The following is a 21089-nucleotide window of genomic DNA, read 5'->3' as shown; positions in this document are numbered from 1 at the left end:
CGGCTGGGCGCCTGCACATTGGGGTTCACCCCGGTGAACGAGAGGGTAGCCTCCCTCCGCCTTCGGGTGGGGGGACGGGTCCTGACTGTTGTTTGTGTCTATGCACCAAACAGCAGCTCAGAGTACCCACCCTTCTTGGGGTCCCTGGAGGAAGTGCTGGAGAGCGCTCCTTCTGGGGACTCCATCGTTCTACTGGGTGACTTCAATGCTCACGTGGGCAATGACAGTGAGACCTGGAAGGGCGTGATTGGGAGGAACGGCCCCCCCGATCTGAACCCGAGCGGTGTTCTATTGTTGGACTTCTGTGCTCGACATGGATTTTCAATAATGAACACCATGTTCAAGCATACGTAAGGGTGTCCATGTGTGCACTTGGCACCAGGACACCCTAGGCCGCAGTTCGATGATCGACTTTGTAGTCGTGTCATCGGATTTGCGGCCGCATGTTTTGGACACTCGGGTGAAGAGAGGGGCGGAGCTGTCAACTGATCACCACCTGGTGGTGGGTTGGCTCCGATGGTGGGGGAAGATGCCGGTCCGACCTGGCAGACCCAAACGCTCTGTGAGGGTCTGCTGGAAACGTCTGGCAGAATCTCCTGTCAGGAAGAGTTTCAACTCCCACCTCCGGCAGAGCTTTTCCCACGTCCCGGGGGAGGCGGGGGACATTGAGTCTGAGTGGACCATGTTCCGCGCCTCCATTGTTGAGGCGGCCGACCGGAGCTGTGGCCGTAAGGTCGTTGGTGCCTGTCGTGGCGGCAATCCCCGAACCCGCTGGTGGACACCGGCGGTAAGGGATGCCGTCAAGCTGAAGGAGTCCTATCGGGCCGTTTTGGCCTGCGGGACTCCGGAGGCAGCTGACAGGTACCGGATGGCCAAGCGGAACGCGGCTTCGGCGGTTGCTGGGGCAAAAACCCGGGCGTGGGAGGAGTTTGGTGAGGCCATGGAGAATGACTTTCGGACGGCTTCGAGGAAATTCTGGTCCACCATCCGGCGTCTCAGGAGGGGGAAGCAGTGCAACGTCAACACTGTTTACAGTGGGGATGGCGTGCTGCTGACCTCGACTCGGGACGTCGTGAGTCGGTGGGGAGAATACTTCGAAGACCTCCTCAATTCCACCCACACGCCTTCCATTGAGGAAGCAGGGCCTGGAGACTCTGAGGCGGATTCTCCAATCTCTGGGGTCGAAGTCACTGAGGTAGTTAAAAAACTCCTCGGTGGCAAGGCCCCGGGGGTGGATGAGATCCGCCCGGTGTTCTTAAAGGCTCTGGATGTTGTGGGGCTGTCATGGCTGACACGCCTCTACAACGTTGCGTGGACATCGGGGACAGTGCCTCTGGATTGGCAGACTGGGGTGGTGGTTCCCCTCTTTAAGAAGGGGGACCGGAGGGTGTGTTCCAATTACAGGGGAATCACACTCCTCAGCCTCCCTGGTAAGGTCTATTCAGGGGTGCTGGAGCGGAGGGTCCGTCGGGAGGTCGAACCTCGGATTCAGGAGGAACAGTGTGGCTTTCGTCCTGGCCGTGGAACAGTGGACCAGCTCTACACCCTCGGCAGGATCCTCGAGGGTGCATGGGAGTTCGCCCAACCAAACCACATGTGTTTTGTGGACTTGGAGAAGGCGTTCGACCGTGTCCCTCGGGAGGTTCTGTGGAGGGTGCTTCGGGAGTACGGGGTGCCGAGCCAACTGATAAGGGCGGTTCGGTCCCTGTATCACCGATGCCAGAGTCTGGTCCGCATTTCCGGCAGTAAGTCGGATTCGTTCCCAGTGAGGGTTGGACTCCGCCAAGGCTGCCCTTTGTCACCGATTCTGTTCATAATTTTTATGGACAGAATTTCTAGGCGCAGCCGAGGCGTTGAGGGGGTCCGGTTTGGGGACCTCAGCATCGCGTCTCTGCTTTTTGCAGATGACGTGGTGCTGTTGGCTTCTTCAGGCCGTGATCTCCAGCTCTCGCTGGAACGGTTCGCAGCCGAGTGTGAAGCGGTCGGGATGAGGGTCAGCACCTCCAAATCCGAGTCCATGGTCCTCGATCGGAAAAGGGTGGAATGCCCTCTCCGGATTGGGGATGAGATCCTGCCCCAAGTGGAGGTTCAAGTATCTTGGAGTCTTGTTCACGAGTGAGGGGAGGATGGAGCGCGAGATCGACAGGCGGATCGGTGCAGCGTCGGCAGTAATGCGGACCCTGTACCGGTCCGTTGTGGTGAAGAGAGAGCTGAGCCAAAAGGCAAAGCTCTCAATTTACCGGTCGATTTACGCTCCTACCCTCACCTATGGTCACGAGCTATGGGTCGTGACCGAAAGAACGAGATCCCGGATACAAGCGGCCGAAATGAGTTTTCTCCGCAGGATGTCCGGGCTCTCCCTTAGCGATAGGGTGAGGAGCTCGGTCATCCGGGAGAGACTCGGAGTAGAGTCGCTACTCCTCCACGTTGAGAGGAGCCAGATGAGGTGGCTCGGGCATCTTATCAGGATGCCTCCTGGACGCCTCCCTGGGGAGGTGTTCCGGGCATGTCCCACCGGTAGGAGACCCCGGGGACGACCCAGGACGCGCTGGAGAGACTATGTCTCTCAGCTGGCCTGGGAACGCCTTGGGATCCCCCGGGATGAGCTGGATGAAGTGGCTGGGGAGAGGGAAGTCTGGGAGTCCCTCCTAAAGCTGCTGCCCCCGCGACCCGACCCCGGATAAGCGGAAGAAGATGGATGGATGGATGGATGGATGTTTGCTATGTAGTCCATAGGATTTCTTTGCTTCTTTTCTTTCGTCGATCTTGTTTAGTGTCTCTTCTGTCATCCAAGGTTGTTTTTTGCCTCGCTTTTTCTTTATATGTTTTTTGGCTGTTTCCATTAATATGTTTTTTGCCTCATTTGCAATGTCGTCCGGTTCTTTTTCTTCAATGTCAATCAACAGTGCTTGGAAACGGTTTCTTGTTTCCATGGTAAACGTCTGATCTATGTCTCGTACATCGTAACGGACAGGTCTTGTTGTTGTCTTCTTACACTTTAATTTCAGTTTCATTGTTCCTACGAGAAGTTCATGGTCTGTGTCACAGTCAGCACTTGGTTTTGTCGTGACATCTTGTATTATAGATGACCATCGCTTTTCAACCATGATGTAGTCAATTTGATTTTTTGTTTTTCCATCTGGTGATGTCCATGTATACAGCCTTCTTGGATGTTTCTCAAACATTGTGTTTTTAATTGCCAATTGATTTGAGAGTGCAAATTCAACAAGTCTAGAGCCTCTCTCATTTCTTTCCCCTAGCCCTGACATTCCGATCAGTCCATCTTCCTCACAGTTTTTTTTGCTTCCGACTTTGGCATTGAAATCTCCTGAAATGATTAAGATGTCCTGCCGTTCTTTGTTGTCTACTTCTTTCTGTAAATTCTCGTAGAATTCTTCTAATTCTTCATCTGTTGCTGCAGAAGTTGGTGCATATACTTGTATCAATGTAATATCTTTTGCCTGGCCCTTCAATCTAACTGTTATAATTCTGTCGTTCACTGGTTTGTAGCCTATGAGACCTTGAGCTGCTGCTCTTGACAAATATATTGCCACTCCTCCCTGGCCTGCCTTTTCCCTGCCTGAATATACCATGCGACCACTGCAATCTGTTGTAAAATGTCCGCTTCCTGGCCAACGATGCTCGACCAGCCCTAGGATGTCTACTCCGATTCTAACTGCTTCCTTTGTGATGGTGTTCAGTTTACCAGCTGGCATACTTCTTACGTTCCATGTTCCTAGTTTGTGTCTCCGTTTAAGCCATTTATTCCGGTTGTTTCTCATTCCAGCACAATCAGGCGTTCTGCCTTCATCAGCTTGGGTGGTACTCCTCCCGGTGTCAGGCTCTTCCCCAATACACAGGAGAGACAGGAGAAAATCAGTTTAGTTTTGTTTCTAGACAAGAACATGTGAATTTAAGAAATAAAAACATTTGTCCATAAATAACTTTGTTCATAAAAAACACTTGTTCATTCAATATATTGTCTCATTTTTATTTTTTTATTATTTATTAAAACCCTTGTTTCAGTACCCTGGGGTTAACCTGTAGACCAATAAAAAGGAAAAGGAAAGAAAAATTGCAAACCAAATTTAGAAAGTTCCTCCTCAAATGAAGTGGCTTTGCAAACTTCTCTGCAAAGAAAAAAGACATTTCGAGCCCTGCATATACATAATGTTTATGCCACGCTTGTATGGCGGAATTGTAGTGTTCTTTCAGATTAATTAATGCTTCATTTGGATTTATTTAGCCTTATCCTGTAAATTTATACTAGACCTTATATTTTATATTGTAATAAAGATGAATTAACTGTTTTGTTTTTTGATGAATTCATTGAAAAGGATGTTGAAATAAAAATCCTAATTAGATATTTTCCATGCTGTAATCATTCAAGTCTACATTAGACCACTTATTTTATTTCATCACAACTTCTTCAACTGTTTTATTTTGTTGGCAATAGAAGACCAAACAGTACTTTTCCAGATTTCATCACAGCCATGTCAATGTCTCTATGGGCTCTTTGCACAAAATGACATGACTTCACTTCCTCTTTGTGGAATGCGGCTCATTCCTTTCCAGTTTGGACCCCATTATTGGGTAGAGCCGTGTAAACAACGGGAACATGCTTAAAAAAAGATTGTTTTCCCTTAAAAGCAACAAAGATAAAGTACCACACACGTTTTCAAGGTGCATGTCGTTCGCCGAGTACAACAGTGTTCTGAGCTACCACAAATTTCTCAGCAATTTAGAACCGCAAAAGTGGTGGCTTATGAATATTTGCTGTAGTAAATTCAAAGCTACATCCCACACCGTGGTTTGCAGTCAGCACTTCACTCCGGAGCAATTTATTCATCCGGAAACCCCCGACAGAAAAGCTCAGTTACAGAAACATGCCGTGCTCATACAGTTCCAGTCAAATGATTACAAAATGTACCCACCAAGGCTTGGCGTATGGGAACAAGTAAAACCTGAGCAGGAACAGAACTGCGAGCATCCGAAGGAAAGCTCTCCTGTTGCCTACCATGATTATTGTTTTGTCACAAACCTGCTTTCCTAGACATGTCAGCAGACGAAAATATAATATTAAAAGAAATAGACTCTTTGAAAACCAATTATAAAAACAAACCACTTGTCAGAAAATAGGCAAAATAATGTTGAAAATAATTATATCTCACACAAAAAGCACAAAAAAATAAAGACTGACCTGTCACGTCTCGTCCCCAACTGCTCCACTATGTGTCTGTTGTCTTGGTTTCTGTCTGTGTGCTCGCCCCTCCCCTCCTGTGTGCCCATGATCAGTGTGATTGTTCCCACCTGCCTCTCGTTACCTGTCGTGTATAAAAGTCCTGTCTGCCCCTCACTCCCTGTCGGATCATTGGTTGCTGTCGTGTTGGTTGCTGTCGTTCGGTGTTGTCGTACTGTCTTGATGCCGTCATGTCCTGCTGTCTTCTTGTTTCATGTCCCGGTCAGTCAGTCAAGTTATTGTTTGTTAAGTCATGTCAGTTTGCCTTTTGAGTTGCTTCAATAAACCCTGGTCCAAGCTGCACTTGGTCGTCCTGCTCCATGCTCCACCCGACCTTGACAGAATGATCCGACCACTACAACGACCAGCGCTTGGACCACCCTTCACCACCAGCTCCCGCTGCGACGCCCGATCCACATCCGAGCATGTTCCAGCGCCATGGGCTTGCAGCCGCCATCTGATCTTGCTCCAGCGACGCCGGACTCACGGCCGCCATCGGAATTCCCCCCCGGCGCCATCCGCTCCGCGACCGTCATCGGACTTCGCTCCCGCGCCGCCGGACCCGCGGCCGCCATCGGAGTTCCTCCCGGCACCGTCACCTCTGCGACCGTCGTCGGACTTCGCTGCCGCGACGCCGGACCCGCGGCCGCTATCGGAGTGCCCCCCGGCGCCATCGGACTCGCGGCCACCACCGGGCTCCATCCCAGCGTTGCAGGACCTGCGGGCGTCGCCAGATTTCGGGCCAGCTGCGCCGGACCCGCGATCGTCCCTGGCCCCACTCCCACTGCTGTGGCGCTTGGTGGCTCATGCTGCTGCCACAGCTCCGCCTTCCGATTGACGCTGATCGCGATCTGGACTTTTAAATGCCGCCGATTGCGGCGCTGACTTTCGTATGCCGCTGATTGCGGTTCTGTTTCCCCGAGTCGCCGCAGGGTGCGGTTGTGTTTCCCCGAGTTTCCGCGGAGTGCGGTTCTGTCCCCCAAGTCACCGCCAGAGTGTGGTTCTGTCCCCTAGGTCGCCGCCCGAGCGCGGTTCTGTTCCCCGAAGTCGCCGCCCGAGTGCGGTTCTGTCCCCGAAGTCGCCGCCCGAGTGCGGTTCTGTCCCCGAAGTCGCCGCCCGAGTGCGGTTCTGTCCCCGAAGTCGCCGCCCGAGTGCGGTTCTGTCCCCCAAGTCGCCGCCCGAGTGCGGTTCTGTCCCCCAAGTCGCCGCCCGAGTGCGGTTCTGTCCCCCAAGTCGCCGCCCGAGTGCGGTTCAGTTCCCCAAGTCGCCGCCCGAGTGCGGTTCGGTTCCCCAAGTCGCCGCCCGAGTGCGGTGCGGTTCGGTTCCCCAAGTCGCCGCCCGAGTGCGGTTCGGTTCCCCAAGTCGCCGCCCGAGTGCGGTGCGGTTCGGTTCCCCAAGTCGCCGCCCGTGTGCGGTTCAGTTCCCCAAGTCGCCGCCCGAGTGCGGGTTGGTTCCCCTAGTTTTTTTTTGGGACGTCGGGAGCCGTCCCTTGTGGGGGGGGTTCTGTCACGTCTCGTCCCCAACTGCTCCACTATGTGTCTGTTGTCTTGGTTTCTGTCTGTGTGCTCGCCCCTCCCCTCCTGTGTGCCCATGATCAGTGTGATTGTTCCCACCTGCCTCTCGTTACCTGTCGTGTATAAAAGTCCTGTCTGCCCCTCACTCCCTGTCGGATCATTGGTTGCTGTCGTGTTGGTTGCTGTCGTTTGGTGTTGTCGTACTGTCTTGATGCCGTCATGTCCTGCTGTCTTCTTGTTTCATGTCCCGGTCAGTCAGTCAAGTTATTGTTTGTTAAGTCATGTCAGTTTGCCTTTTGAGTTGCTTCAATAAACCCTGGTCCAAGCTGCACTTGGTCGTCCTGCTCCATGCTCCACCCGACCGTGACATGACCTAACAGCAGCATACCACTATACCATCATTTGGGTTTTGTAATAAAAATTGTTCTTTTTTATACTAAATTTTTGTTGTCATAAAAAACAAACTATAACTCATTCATTAGACCACAGAAAACGCATCGAGTCCCACCTGTCCAGCAACAATGGCCGCAAGGTGTGGCAGGGCATCCAGGAGATCACCAACTTCAGGGGCAGTGCCGCTCAAGTCGAAGACCAAGGCGCACAGCTGGCAGAGGAGCTAAACAGCTTCTTTGCTCGGTTTGGAACATCCCAGCAGCACTCCCCTGTCCCTGCCCTGCCCCCTCCCCCACCCAGCTCTGACATCACTCCACTCACTGTTCAGGAGCACAAGGTCAGAAAGGTGCTCCTTACAGTGAATCCCAGAAAGGCCACAGGCCCGGATGGGGTCCCCGGCAAGGTGCTGAGGGCATGCGCTGAGGAGCTCGCCCCCACCTTCACCACGATCTTCAACCGCTCCCTGGCCCTAGCAACCGTCCCGCCCTGCCTGAAAACCTCAACCATCATCCCAGTGCCGAAGAAGTCGGCCATCTCTAGCCTGAATGATTACCGGCCAGTGGCCCTCACTCCGGTGATCATGAAGTGCTTTGAGAGGCTGGTTCTTCAGCACATCAAGGATTATCTTCCCCCACACCTCGACCCCCACCAGTTTGCATACCGGACCAACAGATCCACAGAAGACGCCATCGCCGTAGCCCTCCATTGTGCGGTGAACCACCTGGAGCAGCAGCAGAGCTATGTCCGGATGCTCTTTGTGGATTACAGTTCGGCATTCAACACCATCCTCCCGGACAGACTCACCACAAAGCTGGACACTCTCGGACTCCCCTCTCTCACATGTGCCTGGATTAATGACTTTCTGACCAACCGACTCCAGGCTGTGAGAGTTGGCTCCCGCCTCTCCTCCACCCGTACGCTGAGCATCGGCTCCCCACAGGGCTGTGTGTTGAGCCCCCTCCTCTTCTGCCTCTACACTCATGATTGCAGACCGGCTCACAAACACAACCGGATTGTCAAGTTCGCCGACGATACCACTGTGGTCGGTCTCATCTCCAATGGCGATGAGGTAGCCTACAGAGAGGAGGTCCTGGAGCTGGTCGACTGGTGCTCTGAGAACAATCTCGCTCTGAACACCAAGAAGACCAACGAGCTCATCATAGACTTCAGAAGACACAGCCCTGAGCCAACTCCCCTCTTCATCAACGGCGAGCAGGTGGAGAGGGTCCACAGCACCAAGTACCTGGGCGTCCACATCTCTGACCGGATCTCCTGGTCAGAGAACATCACCACCATCGTCAAGAAGGCTCAGCAGCGGTTACACTTCCTGAGAGTCCTCAGGAGGTACAACCTCAACACCGACCTGTTGCTGACCTTCTACCGATCTTCCATCGAGAGTCTACTGACCTACTGCATCGTAGTATGGTTCGGCAGCTCCACCGCCGCTGACAGGGAGAAGCTGCAGAGAGTGGTGAAGGCAGCCCAGAGGATCATCGGCCGCCCTCTCCCCTCCCTTACGGACATCTACACTACCCGCTGCCTCAGCAGGGCTAAGGCCATCTCAGCGGACAGCTCCCACCCTGGCTCCGCCCTGTTTGACCTGTTGCCCTCTGGAAGACGCTACAGGCAAATGAAGACCAGGACAAACAGACTCAGAAACAGTTTCTTTCCCCAAGCCATAGCCGCCCTCAACTCCAGCCGACACTGATGACACTTTCCTCCTGCACTATTGCTGCACTTTGTCCGCACTACTGTTTCTGATTATTTCATCTACTTTTCTACTAGTCGATTACTTGACTATGCACTGGATGGAGGTCTCCAATTTCATTGTACTATGTAGAATGACAATAAAGGTTTTCTGATTTCTGATTTCTGATTATTTCAACTCGTTTGTTGATAAATCTGACATTTTTCAGGTCTTTTTTGACCGGCTCGTCAGTCGCCTTGTGCACCTGCTCTGCTGGCATTCTAGCCTCCCTTTTCCTCTTTTCGCATTCCCTAAATAAACAGTCCGTGTTGCACATGGTTGTCCTGCCTCGTTCGTGACAGGCTGGTTGCAGCGCTTTCTGCACTTGTCATCAGTGACGCACGTTGCTCAGAGGCACGCTCTGCGCTATCAGCGTGTATTTAATCACCGTTCTCCTGTCACTTATGAACCCGTGAAGTAGCACATTCGCGAAAGGTGAAGTGCAAAGTGGCAAGGGATCACTGTATTACACTTAACGTTTTAACATTAACAAATTGGGCTCCAAAGGTTAATTTGTATATGTTTTCAAGGGCAAAAAGTTACAAGTGTTTCCCCGCATTGGGAATACATTAGCGCTACTTTTCCATTTTTGGTTACCGCCCAATGACAGTTTTGCAGGATTCGTTTAATTGAAACTGTTTTGTCTTATCCTCTCATTTCCAGGTTTCTATAGCTGTGGGACTTGCCGGGCTTGCTTGTGTGATTCTGCTGATGATCATTCTCCTGATTCATAAATATGGGCGACATTCCAAGTTACGCATGAAAGGTATGTTTCCAGACTCACTCATGAACTTTAATAATTAATTTGCCTTTTGTTTTGTTTTGTCATATTGTGAAGCGACACGGTGGAGCACTGGTTAGCACATCCATCCGCACTGAGCTGAGGTTAGGGTTAGGTTCGATTCTGGCTACAGCCTTACTGTGTAGAGTTTGCATGTTCTCCCCGTGCCTTTACAACATTCCCAAGGATGTCACGGTGTCAGCTGGTGAAAACAATGGAGGAATGAGGACAGTTGTAAACTGCTGGTTTTATGTAGTAAATGTCATTTTGTAGTTCTGGTTAGCAAAACGTCTTTCGGCTGCTTCCGTTAAGGATCACCACAGCAGATCATTTCCATCTAACTGTGTCCTCTTTAACTTCCTCTGTCACACCAACCACCTGCATGTCCTCCCTCACCACAACCATCTAATCTTTGGCCTCCTTCTTCTTCTCTTTTCTGTTGGTTCCAAACACTTGAAATTATATCACATCTCAGCCTCTGCCAGTCATGAAATGTTGAAATTGATTATCACCAGCTAAAGTATCATTTCTTTCATATATCACCAAGATACCCGATCATAATGCATTCCAAGAGGCATTTTGTAAGCTGAATTGTTCCTACGTCATTAAATATTACATTGAAATCTGTAAGGGTTCATTTGACTTATATTTACCCTGAAGTCCATGACTGAAGTCCGCCGCCTAGCCGAAAGGGAGGTGCTTTCAGCAGATACACTTGTCTGGCCACACATCACTAGAAGTGTGGTGCTCTGAGTCTTTTACAAGCTGACCTCGGTGGGTTTTCCCACAGTTATTCATCCGTGGGATGAAGGAAACGTGCCTCAAGACATGCGAGATGCCAAGATCATCACACTATACAAGAACAAAGGCGATAGAAGTGATTGCAACAACTATTGCGGAATATCCCTACTCTCTGTCGTGGGAAAGACATTTGTCCGAGTTATACTAAACAGACTCTATCCACTGGCTGAACGGATTTATCCAGAATCCCAGTGTGGCTTTAGAACAGGGAGATCCACCATCGACATGATCTTCTCATTAAGGCAACTGCAAGAGAAGTGTCGTAAGCAACAGCGACCACTGTACATCGCCTTCATAGACCTAACGAAAGCCTTTGATTTGGTCAGTAGAACGGGTCTGTTCACACTCCTGCACAGAATTGGCTGTCCTCCTAAATTGCTGAGACTGATTGTCTCTTTTCACAAGGATATGAAAGGTACTGTACAGTGCAATGGATTAAAATCTGAACCCTTCCCAATTACAAGTGGGGTAAAGCAAGGCTGCGTCCTTGCCCCAACTCTCTTTGGCATCTTTTTTTCACTATTGCTACGATATGCCTTCGAGACATCCAAAGAAGGGGTGTACCTGCACACCCGAAGTGATGGCAGCCTATTTAACCTTACCCGCCTTCGAGCAAAAACACGCGTGCGCAAAGTTCTCATTCGTGAAATGCTGTTCGCAGATGATGCGGCACTGACATCACATACCGAAGTCGGCCTCCAAGACCTTATAAATGCCTTCGCCCATGCTTGTAGAGAGTTCGGTCTGACAATCAGCATAAAGAAGACGAACATCTTAGCCCAAGGTGTCAGCTCTACCCCTCACATCTCAATTGACGACTGTTGCCTCGATGTGGTCGAAGATTTCACCTACCTTGGCTCCAACATCTCTAACAGTCTCAGCCTCGTCAAAGAGATCGATGTCAGAATCGGCAAGGCCTCATCGGTGCTAGCCCGCCTAGCAAAGAGGGTGTGGGAAAATAGCTCGCTCACCATCAAAACCAAGATCTCAGTGTATCAGGCCTGCGTGCTGAATACACTTCTATATGGGAGCGAGAGCTGGACGCTATATAGTCATCAGGCACGCAAGCTGAACAGTTTTCACCAGCGCTGTCTAAGGAGAATCCTCAACATCTCATGGCAGGATCACGTTTCCAACAAAGAGGTCTTGACCAGAGCAGGAATTTCCAGCATGTTTGCCATCCTTACAAACAGACGTCTGCGGTGGATTGGCCATGTATCCCGTATGCAAGATGGTCGACTTCCCAAAGACATTTTGTATGGTGAGCTCGCCTCTGGCTCTAGACCACTCGGAAGACCACTTCTCCTCTTCAAAGATGTTTGTAAACGGAGCTTGAAGGAGGGCAACATCGTACCAGCACAATTTGAGACACTGGCCGCAGATCGCTCATGGTGGAAAGCCGTTACCAAATCAGTCATCAAGAAAACGGAAGAGAACAGAGAGATGAAAATGGAAGAGAAAAGGGCTCAAAGACACAGAAGAGATGCTCAGCTACCTCGAAACTCTACTGCCTTTAGCTGTGACATCTGCAACAGGGCATGCGGCTCCAGAATTGGACTCTTCAGTCACAGAAGGAACTGCAGGTCCAGCAACCAATGACCACCAAGGCACATAATCCATAGTCTCTCGAGACTGACGGAAGCCAGCAATTCATCCGTAAATGACGCACAAGGGCAGCGCAACAGGCTGAGGTCTTCCTGGCTGCCTCACCGGCAGCAGCTGGTTAACGCAGTGGTGCACTCTGAGCTTTTTGCGACAGAGAGCCCCAAAACTAATTTGAATCGTCTTTTTTTAATCCATCCATTTTCAACACCGCTTATCCTGTTCAGGGTCGTGGGGGGTGCTGGAGCCTATCCCAGCTGACATCGGGCGAAAGGCAGACTACAACCTGAACTGGTCACCAGCCAGTCGTAGAGCACACATAGAGACAAACAACCAGTCACACCCACATGCATACTGTCACTGAGCAGAAATCAAGCCCACACTGTCCACGCATAAGTCATGCGTGTGTAGCCCTACACTAGCAGTGACTATCCCTCCTATTTTTTTCCTTATCAATTTTATACAAAGCAGAATTAAACCACTGCTGAGAATAAATTTGATTTCTTATTTTACTGTCCTAGGTCCAGCAGCAGTGATAGTAAGTGGTGAAGAGGACTACAACAGTCCACTTCATCATGTGAATCATGGTATTAATCGCCCATGTACAATGGATGGTGGACTAGAGGCTGTGACAATTGGACTGAACAGTATTCCCATTATTGAGAATCCACAGTACTTCAGACATGGGCACAACTATAAGAAAGCCACCACCTGTACGTACATCAATTTGAACAATATTTCATTTTTGTAATGTATTCAGTTGAATATAGCTCGTAAAGGATTTGCGAAACATTGTATTCTGTTTTTATTTACATTTTAAAAAATGTCACAACTTTTTTAAAATAAATTACTGCCCCCATATCTGTATTAGTAACAAGAAAGAACATGTAGTTGTGATTTTTTTGGATTATGTGAATGATTTTTTTTCTCTCTTGAAGATGTTGAGCATCTAAAACGAAAGGACATCATTTTGAAGAGGGATCTTGGAGAAGGAGCGTTTGGCAAAGTTTTCTTAGCGGAATGTTACACTTTGTGCCCAAGAAAAGACAAAATGCTTGTAGCTGTAAAGGTAAGAGGGGGCGGCAAGGAGGGGAGGGGGGGCTCTTGTGCATATCTGTGCATGTACTATGTGTGTCATGTCCCTTATTGAATTAGTTTTGATCTTGACTTTGCCTTGTTTTCATTGTTCCTGGTTTATTTTGGAATCCCGATTGTCCTCATATCAAGTCACTTGGCTTTCCTCATATGTCATCAATCTCTACTCTGATTCCTAATTGTTTTCACCTGTTTCCAGTTATCCTCATGTGTTAAATCATAGGTGTCAAACGCAAGGCTCTGGGGCCAGTTACGGCCCGCCACATCATGTTATGTGGCCCACAAATAAAAAAATTTGCAGCGACTTTGTGTCATTACTAAGATTACAAATTGTCTTCACTTTAAAAATAGAGATATTGCTTGCAATTTTATTATACCATTTGTCTTTTTAAAATAGTTGAACAGTTTTTACTAATCTCTGATCTCAAAAGTTATTCATCAGTTTTTTTGTCGCCTAAAGCGTATATAGAAGACAATGACAATCATAACGGCCCTCCGAGGGAAACTATGATTACGATGTGGCCCGCGACAAAAAATTAGTTTAACAACCCTGTGTTAAATAGTCCGCGTCTCCCCTGTCTTATGCCCAAAAAATTTCTTCGTGATCACCAAAGCGGTCACAGTTCTCGAACCCCAGCCTTGTTGCCATAGCCTTACAGCAAGAACTAGGGATGTCCCGATCAGCATTTGCCTCCGATCCCGATCTGATCTTTTAACCTCAAATCCGATCCGATATTTTGCCTTTAGTATTGAAATTTATAAAACTGACATTTATTTTGAGCAAGTAACTCAACTTTTTATAAGACTAAAATTTCATCAATAAGCATTACTATTATTATAAATCCCATTATTCTATTTTATTTTATTGTATTGTATTTTAATAATTGTATTGTATCAAATTATTATTGTAAATCTTACTGAGAATTAAAGATCAGCTTCAATTTAATATTTAAGACATAAGTAAAAATAATAAAAAAACTGACTTGGTACAGTATTATCAAAAAGAAAGCGCTATCCAAGTGCTACTGAAATGGGCTGGTTGTCAAGACCAATACATTTGACCAACCTTACTGTGACTTTCTTTGCTCGTTTGTTTTTGTTGGAGTGTGTTTGTCTCTCCTCATAACGTCCAGCATTTGTTGCTTTGCTTTAGCAACCTTTCCATCTGCAACTTTACAAAACGCTTTACACACATTGTCGTGTTTTGTCCTCAGATGACGAATCAAGTTTGTGGTGTTAAAGTGCTAGAGACATCCCTTTTTTTTTTTCAATTAGAACGGAATTTGATAGAATGTATAAAGTGAACACATTTGCCGCATTGGAAATTACAAATGGACACCGATTACTAAGAATAAAGCTGAAATGAAATGCCAGTTTATCGATCGGGTCCCGCACGAAGCCAAACTGGTGGCGCCATTACTGTGACGTCACAAGTTGTACATCTGGATGTCAACAAACCCAAACAAAATGGCAGATGATAGCGACAGCTCCGTTTCTAGCGGCAATATTAGCATCATTTTATCCGATTCAGAAACCTTTTTGACGCAGAATATGATGAATCTAGCAGTTCACTTGGGCTGAGCTGAGCACATTTTCTGAATTGTGCCCCTCCCGTCACTCTGGTTAGGTTGGCATAGTAAAAAGTAAAAAGTGCTCTTGGGGGCTTTAGAGTGCCGAGTTGATCTCGGCACATGAAGACATGACCACCTGCAACGTTTGGTTTAGGTTTTATAAACATTTTTAATTTTATTGCTTAAATCGCATTTTCTCGACGAGCTGAGCACGTTTTCTGAATTGTGCCTCTCCCGTCACTGTGCTTAGGTTGGCATAGTAAAAAGAGTAGAGTGCCGAGTTGACCACTGCGAATGAAGAATTGAACATCTGCAGCGTTTGGTTTAGGTTTTAGGCGCATTTTTAATTTTATTTCTTAAATCGCATTTTTTCGACGAGCTGAACACGTTTTCTGAATTGTGCCCCTTCCGTCACGCTTCGACATACTTTTCAAAGTCAAAGTCTCAAAGTCTCCTTTATTGTCAATTCTTCCGCATGTCAAGACACACAAAGAGATCGAAATTACGTTTCTCACTATCCCAGGGTGACAAGACAGCGTTCACAACGCACATACAAGTAAACAACACAGGAAAAATAAAACAAGAAGATGAACAATAAGAGTGATAGCCCGCTAGCCGCTCCCGATGCACAGCAGAGTCCGGAAAGATAAGACAGAGTTCACAACGCACATACAAGTAAACAACACAGGAAAAATAAAACAAGAAGATGAACAATAAGAGTGATAGCACGCTAGCCGCTCCCGATGCACAGCAGAGTCCGGAAAGATGACAGTCAACCAGGCCACTGTGAACACGAGCACACAGCAGGCACGCACTGTCCGGTTCGTGGATCCTATCAGGCGAACTCAACCCATCTTGTCGTCCCGCGAACGAACGTACGCCAGGATAATGGAAGGCACGGCTAGGCGAGCTGGGTTGGCCGCAAACCTGGCCCGACGTCTCCGCGCTGGCCCCTCTTCTCTTTTTGTTTACATTCACTGAAGCTAAACGCGTACAACTTGAGACGTCACTTCCGGCTGGCGGCTCGGTGCAGTCAAACTCGTCTGTGCGGCAAATTTAAATGATATTTTTCAGAGCAACAGCTTCCTTTTCGTTGTTTCGAGCGTCAATTTATATTTATAAGCCCATAAGCTAACTAAAACCGATTTATACATATACCGGTGTCTCTAGCCCTTTAAATGTAGCTCTGCTGCTGCCTCCACTTGAAATTGCCATGTTGCTGACATTGCAACCATAACTAGCGGGTACTTTACAGTAGTTGCCGTAAAGATCGACTCGTCAGCTAATGTAGCCGATCTCCGATCACCGGAAAATAGGAAAAGATCGGGACATCCCGAGTAAGAACCCTTTTGTGTTGATACTTTTCTGTCACGTGCTGGTGCCACCGGCGACAGGACCACGCCCCCCTGTCAGTGGAATCGCCGTCACCTGCCATGGGCTCATGGACAGCGCTATATCAGCGCCGCCAGCGCAGACCTGAGTGTCAGTCTGTCCCTTGATGCTGCTTCGCTCATCAGTCCCTGAGATACTGACTCGCTTGACTATTGGAAATCCCGCAGAATCGCTTGTCCTCTCCAGCCCGATCGCCGCTCCAGCACCAGCTGTTACCATCATCCCCTTCCACAATAAAGTCTGTCGCTACGCACTTGGCTGTACTGTCCGTTCCCTTACAGTACAGACTGACCAGCGCTATGCAGCCAGCGAACGACGAGACTGCATTGAGCCGACTGGAGCGAGCCGAGACCGCCGTCAGCAGCCTGTCAGCCGACATCCGGTACCTGATCAAGGTTGGTCAGCAGCAACAGCTACAGCAGCAGGAGATGGCCCAAGCCCTCCAGAGACTGTCGGTAGCTGCGTCCCCGGCTGTCACGGCACCCCCGCACCGCCCGGCTGCCGAGGCCAGGACACTCGTGGACGTCCCGGAGCCCCGCCTTGGCAACATGGAGAAGTTTAACGGCGATCCCAAGCACGTGAGGGCATTCGTGACCAACTGCCGCATAATGTTCAGCCTCCAGCCAATCACGTTTTCGTCGGAATCAGCCAAGGTCGGGTTCGTCCTAACCCACCTCACGGGCGAGGCGCGGCTGTGGGGTCTGGCCGAATATGAAAGGATGGCCCCGGCTTGCGATTCCTTCGACGCCTTCGCGGAGGAATTGCTCTGCCTGTTCGACCTGGGATCCGCCGCCGAGGACGCCGCCGAGGAACTGGCGACGCTGCGTCAAGGTAGCCAATCGGTCGCGGAGTACGCCCTTAAGTTCCAGACGTTGGCCGGCAGCAGCGGATGGAACACGCCGGCGCTCGTTAGCACCTTCCTAAACGGCCTCGCTGAGTACATGAAAGATGGACTGGTTTCTTACGATCGCCCGCGAACCCTGAAGGGCGCGATGGACTTGGCGGCCCGAGTAGACCGGCGGATCCAGACGCGGCGGCGCGATCGGGAGAGGAGGTCCCCGCGAAACCCGTGTGGTCACATTCCTCCGTCTGCTGGGGACCCGCCAACCACACCACCCGCTGAGCCCATGGATCTGGGAGGGGCTCGGGTTCCCTCGGAAGAGCACCGTCGACGCCCCTCACTGGGCTTGTGTTTTTACTGTGGGGAGGGGGGTCATCGGGTAGCGGGGTGCCCGTTAAAAAGGCCGGAGCTCACGCGGCGTCGGGGGATCCGCGTGAGCTCGATCAGCAGCCCCAGCACGCTCACGCTACAGGCACGCGTCCAGCTCGCGGCGGGCGACCAGAACGTGGCGGCCTTGGTGGATTCCGGCGCGGAGGGGAACATCATGGACATTAGCCTGGCACGCCAGTGGGATGTCGGCTTCCTCCCTCTGAGCCCGTCCATTCCCGCACGTGCCATTGATGGCCGTCTGATCGGCGAGGTGGCTTTCGTGACGGAACCAGTTAAGTTACTGCACCCCGGCAATCACCACGAGACCATCCAGTTTTTTCTTCTTTCCCTCCCAGGACAGCAGCTCATACTGGGGCACCCTTGGTTGCGGCAGCACAACCCGGTGCTGGACTGGGAGGTGGGGGTTGTTCGGCAGTGGAGCGAACGCTGCCATCAGGTGTGCCTGAAGGCGGCCACCAGCCCACTCGGCAGAGCCCCGCCCAGGTACAGTCCCGACATCCCCAATGTCCCAGCGTTTTATCACGAACTCAAGGAGGTTTTTAGTAAAGCCAGGGCCACTTCTCTTCCTCCACACCGGTCCTACAATTGCGCTATCAATCTGTTACCCGGCACCTTCCCTCCCGAGGGACGAGGGGACCAGGGGTGAGGGTCCGGGGAGGTCTTGTCCGCCGGTACCGGGGTCTTCTGCTCCCGCGTCCGTCGATCCTGCGTCTGGCGAGGTGTCGGACGTTTCGGCGGTGTGCTGACCCCCCCACCTGGTCACCCGGGGTATTGCCTTCCTTTTTTTTTTTTTTTTTTGGTTCCTGGGGACGTCGGGAGCCGTCCCTTGTGGGGGGGTTCTGTCACGTGCTGGTGCCACCGGCGACAGGACCACGCCCCCCTGTCCGTGGAATCGCCGTCACCTGCCACGGGCTCATGGACAGCGCTATATCAGCGCCGCCAGCGCAGACCTGAGTGTCAGTCTGTCCCTTGATGCTGCTTCGCTCATCAGTCCCTGAGATACTGACTCGCTTGACTATTGGAAATCCCGCAGAATCGCTTGTCCTCTCCAGCCCGATCGCCGCTCCAGCACCAGCTGTTACCATCATCCCCTTCCACAATAAAGTCTGTCGCTACGCACTTGGCTGTACTGTCCGTTCCCTTACACTTTTCATCGTCAATTTTTGTATATTCTTTTTATCAGGAACCCCCTCCTGTTTGGAGCGCTTTGTGTTGAACCTTTTCCAGTCCTTGTTTTTCCCCCCACAACAAGGTGTTTTTCCTTTTTTCTGTTTTTCCTAATTAAACAACTGTTTGCGCGTGTGTGTGTGTGTGTGCGTGCGTGCGTGTGTGTGTGTTCTGGAGAAATGCAATCCCAATTCCACAAAAAAGACCAACCACTATCTTAGCACTTTTGATGCGTATAATTTACCAACAAAAACAATTACAATTTTAAAGAAAGATGTGTATCTCAATACAGCAATCCCTCGTTTATTGCGGATAATTGGTTCCAAAAACCACCCGCGATAAGTGAAATTCGTGAAGTACGGTCAGCCTCTCATCTGTACTTTTTTTTTTTTTATCTGTACATTTTTGTGTCGGTTAATGTATATGAAACCATTTAAGTGCATATTTTATTATTAGAACATTAAATAATTGTTTCAAACATGTAAATAATACATTAATAGTATAAATAACATGCAGAAAAATTTGTATAAATATTGAAAATATAAATATTATACGTGTGTGCGTGTAACATGTTAACAAGAAGTACTGGGCAGGCTAACGAGTTAGCGGAAAGATGCTAATTCGCGATCGTGCTAACACGCAAAAACTGACCTCTAAAGGAATTTAAACGAACATTTGGAGCAATACCACATTGTCCTAAAGGTTAGACACATGTACTCGTTCATTTCACTTGTTAGGAGACCCACTTACATCGTCAATGACTCCTGTACCACTGTAACCGACATATGTACACGAACGTAAAACATTAAGTGGTAACTGTCAGGCAGGGGACAAGACGGAGGACTCGGATGCAGAGTCGTTTCTTTCTGGGATTTATTCCAGCAAGCACACTGAGCAAAAGTACAAATCAAATCGCCTCTTGCGAGGGAAAACACGTGGCAAAAAGTACAAACAAAAGGTGTCGCACTGAGGCGAGTCAAAAGGCTAAAAGTACAAATCAAAACGCCTCTTACGAGGGAAAACACGTAGCAAAAAGTACCAACTAAAGGAGTCGCACTGGGGCGAGACAAAAAGGCGATGGAGACCAAGGCACAAACAAAAGCGTCGCTCGGTGGCGAGACAAAAAGGAGGGTTCTTACAGAGAGTTCGGACATCAAGGGATCGCTGGTGGTCGGGACGAGGCAAGACACACTGGCACAAGACAAGGGGACGACACGGACTAAATACACACAAAAGGGCGGGGACACAGGTGATGACAATCAGTGTCGATTACGCAGATGCACACAATCGGGATCAGGGAAGACAAGACAACCAAACACCGAGGAAGGAAACACGAACTGAAATGGAAGGGATGACAAAATAAAACCGGAAGTAAAGTTACGACAATTGACGAGACAAAAAACCGAAAAAATAAACGCGACCGCATGACAGTATCGCCTGAAAACGACCTTCAAAATAAATCACCCTACCTCAAATCAAAGGACAGCTGAATAACATAAATAACATGGAGAATTCTTAACACATACTGTAAATATGTTCAACTTTTATTATTATAATTTTTTATAACAAGGTACAAGTGTACATACTGTAAATATGTTTTTAGAACTCTTTTATTATTATAACATTTTTTCTATAACAAGGTACAGCACTTTAATATGATTTTAGAACTCTAATTATTATAACTTTTTTTTAATAAAAAGGTACAAGTGTACGCACTGCAATTGTGTGGGCACTTGTTGGATTTTGTCCACAATTTAGGGAGCGCGTTATCTGCGCCTCATGGCAAAAGCCTTTGCCAATCACCTGTTATCCAATTTACTCACTGCATGCTCGTTTGATTTCTTCAGATTTAGGAAAATGCAAAGACACTGAAGCAGAAATTAGACTTAGACAGATTGGTTGAGTTCAATCACAATTCTTGTTCAAAAAGCTCCGTTTTCAGGAAAGTACAATACAGCGCTGGGCCCTTCAAGAGCGGAAAGTCTCCATTCAGAAAAGGCAAAGTCCAAGGTTGTTAGATCAGTTTTATATTCAGTAGCACATTGTGGGCCGGGATTGATGGGCGATGAGTCTTCGGGGTGGGGCAAGTTCAAAGGAGAGTCCATGGGAGTGGTGCTGGTTATGGGCGATTCGGTGTGTAGGTGGGGGGCTGTTGGTGTGTGTGTGTGTGGAGGGGGCTGTTGTCTTCCGTCCCGTCTCTCGGCCTTGGCGATCATCTTTGGCCGAGTTCTCGGTGGCTCCTTCTGGCACCTGCTGGTTTTATCTCCACGTGACCTTCCTGTGAACATTCTCCCCCAATCTTGGACATACACTATCATACCTCATTCTTCCAATTGTGTCATCTTGTGCGAATTTATGTTAGCTTTTGGCTGTGACATCATTAATCTATTGCTCTTACCTGACTATGTAAAGTTTGTGCTTTTGATACTTCAAGTCTTTGCTTACGTCATTATATTCTTAGTTTAATCATGTTTCCAACCGTATCTTTTCTTTGTTAGGCCAAAATATTTCCCTCTGTGCAGAACGTTCAGTAGTAATCAAAAACTGGCGTCTAGC

At 49.1% G+C, this 21089-nt stretch overlaps 1 protein-coding gene across 2 annotated transcripts in view; it reads left to right on the top strand.

Moving 5' to 3' along the window:
* The window catches only part of LOC125970576 (NT-3 growth factor receptor-like), a 235706-nt gene that overhangs the window by 176499 nt on the left and 38118 nt on the right, over positions 1-21089 (top strand). For both annotated transcript variants that reach the window (XM_068651159.1, XM_068651158.1), the window contains 3 exons: positions 9557-9659; positions 12599-12790; positions 13016-13146. In XM_068651159.1, coding sequence (XP_068507260.1) covers positions 9557-9659; positions 12599-12790; positions 13016-13146 — 426 coding nt within the window. The remainder of the gene's footprint in view (positions 1-9556; positions 9660-12598; positions 12791-13015; positions 13147-21089) is intronic.

This window comes from Syngnathus scovelli, chromosome 6 (genome assembly GCF_024217435.2).
Source record: "Syngnathus scovelli strain Florida chromosome 6, RoL_Ssco_1.2, whole genome shotgun sequence".
NCBI classification, from domain to species: domain Eukaryota; kingdom Metazoa; phylum Chordata; class Actinopteri; order Syngnathiformes; family Syngnathidae; genus Syngnathus; species Syngnathus scovelli.
This window is presented reverse-complemented; position numbering and strand designations above follow the sequence as displayed.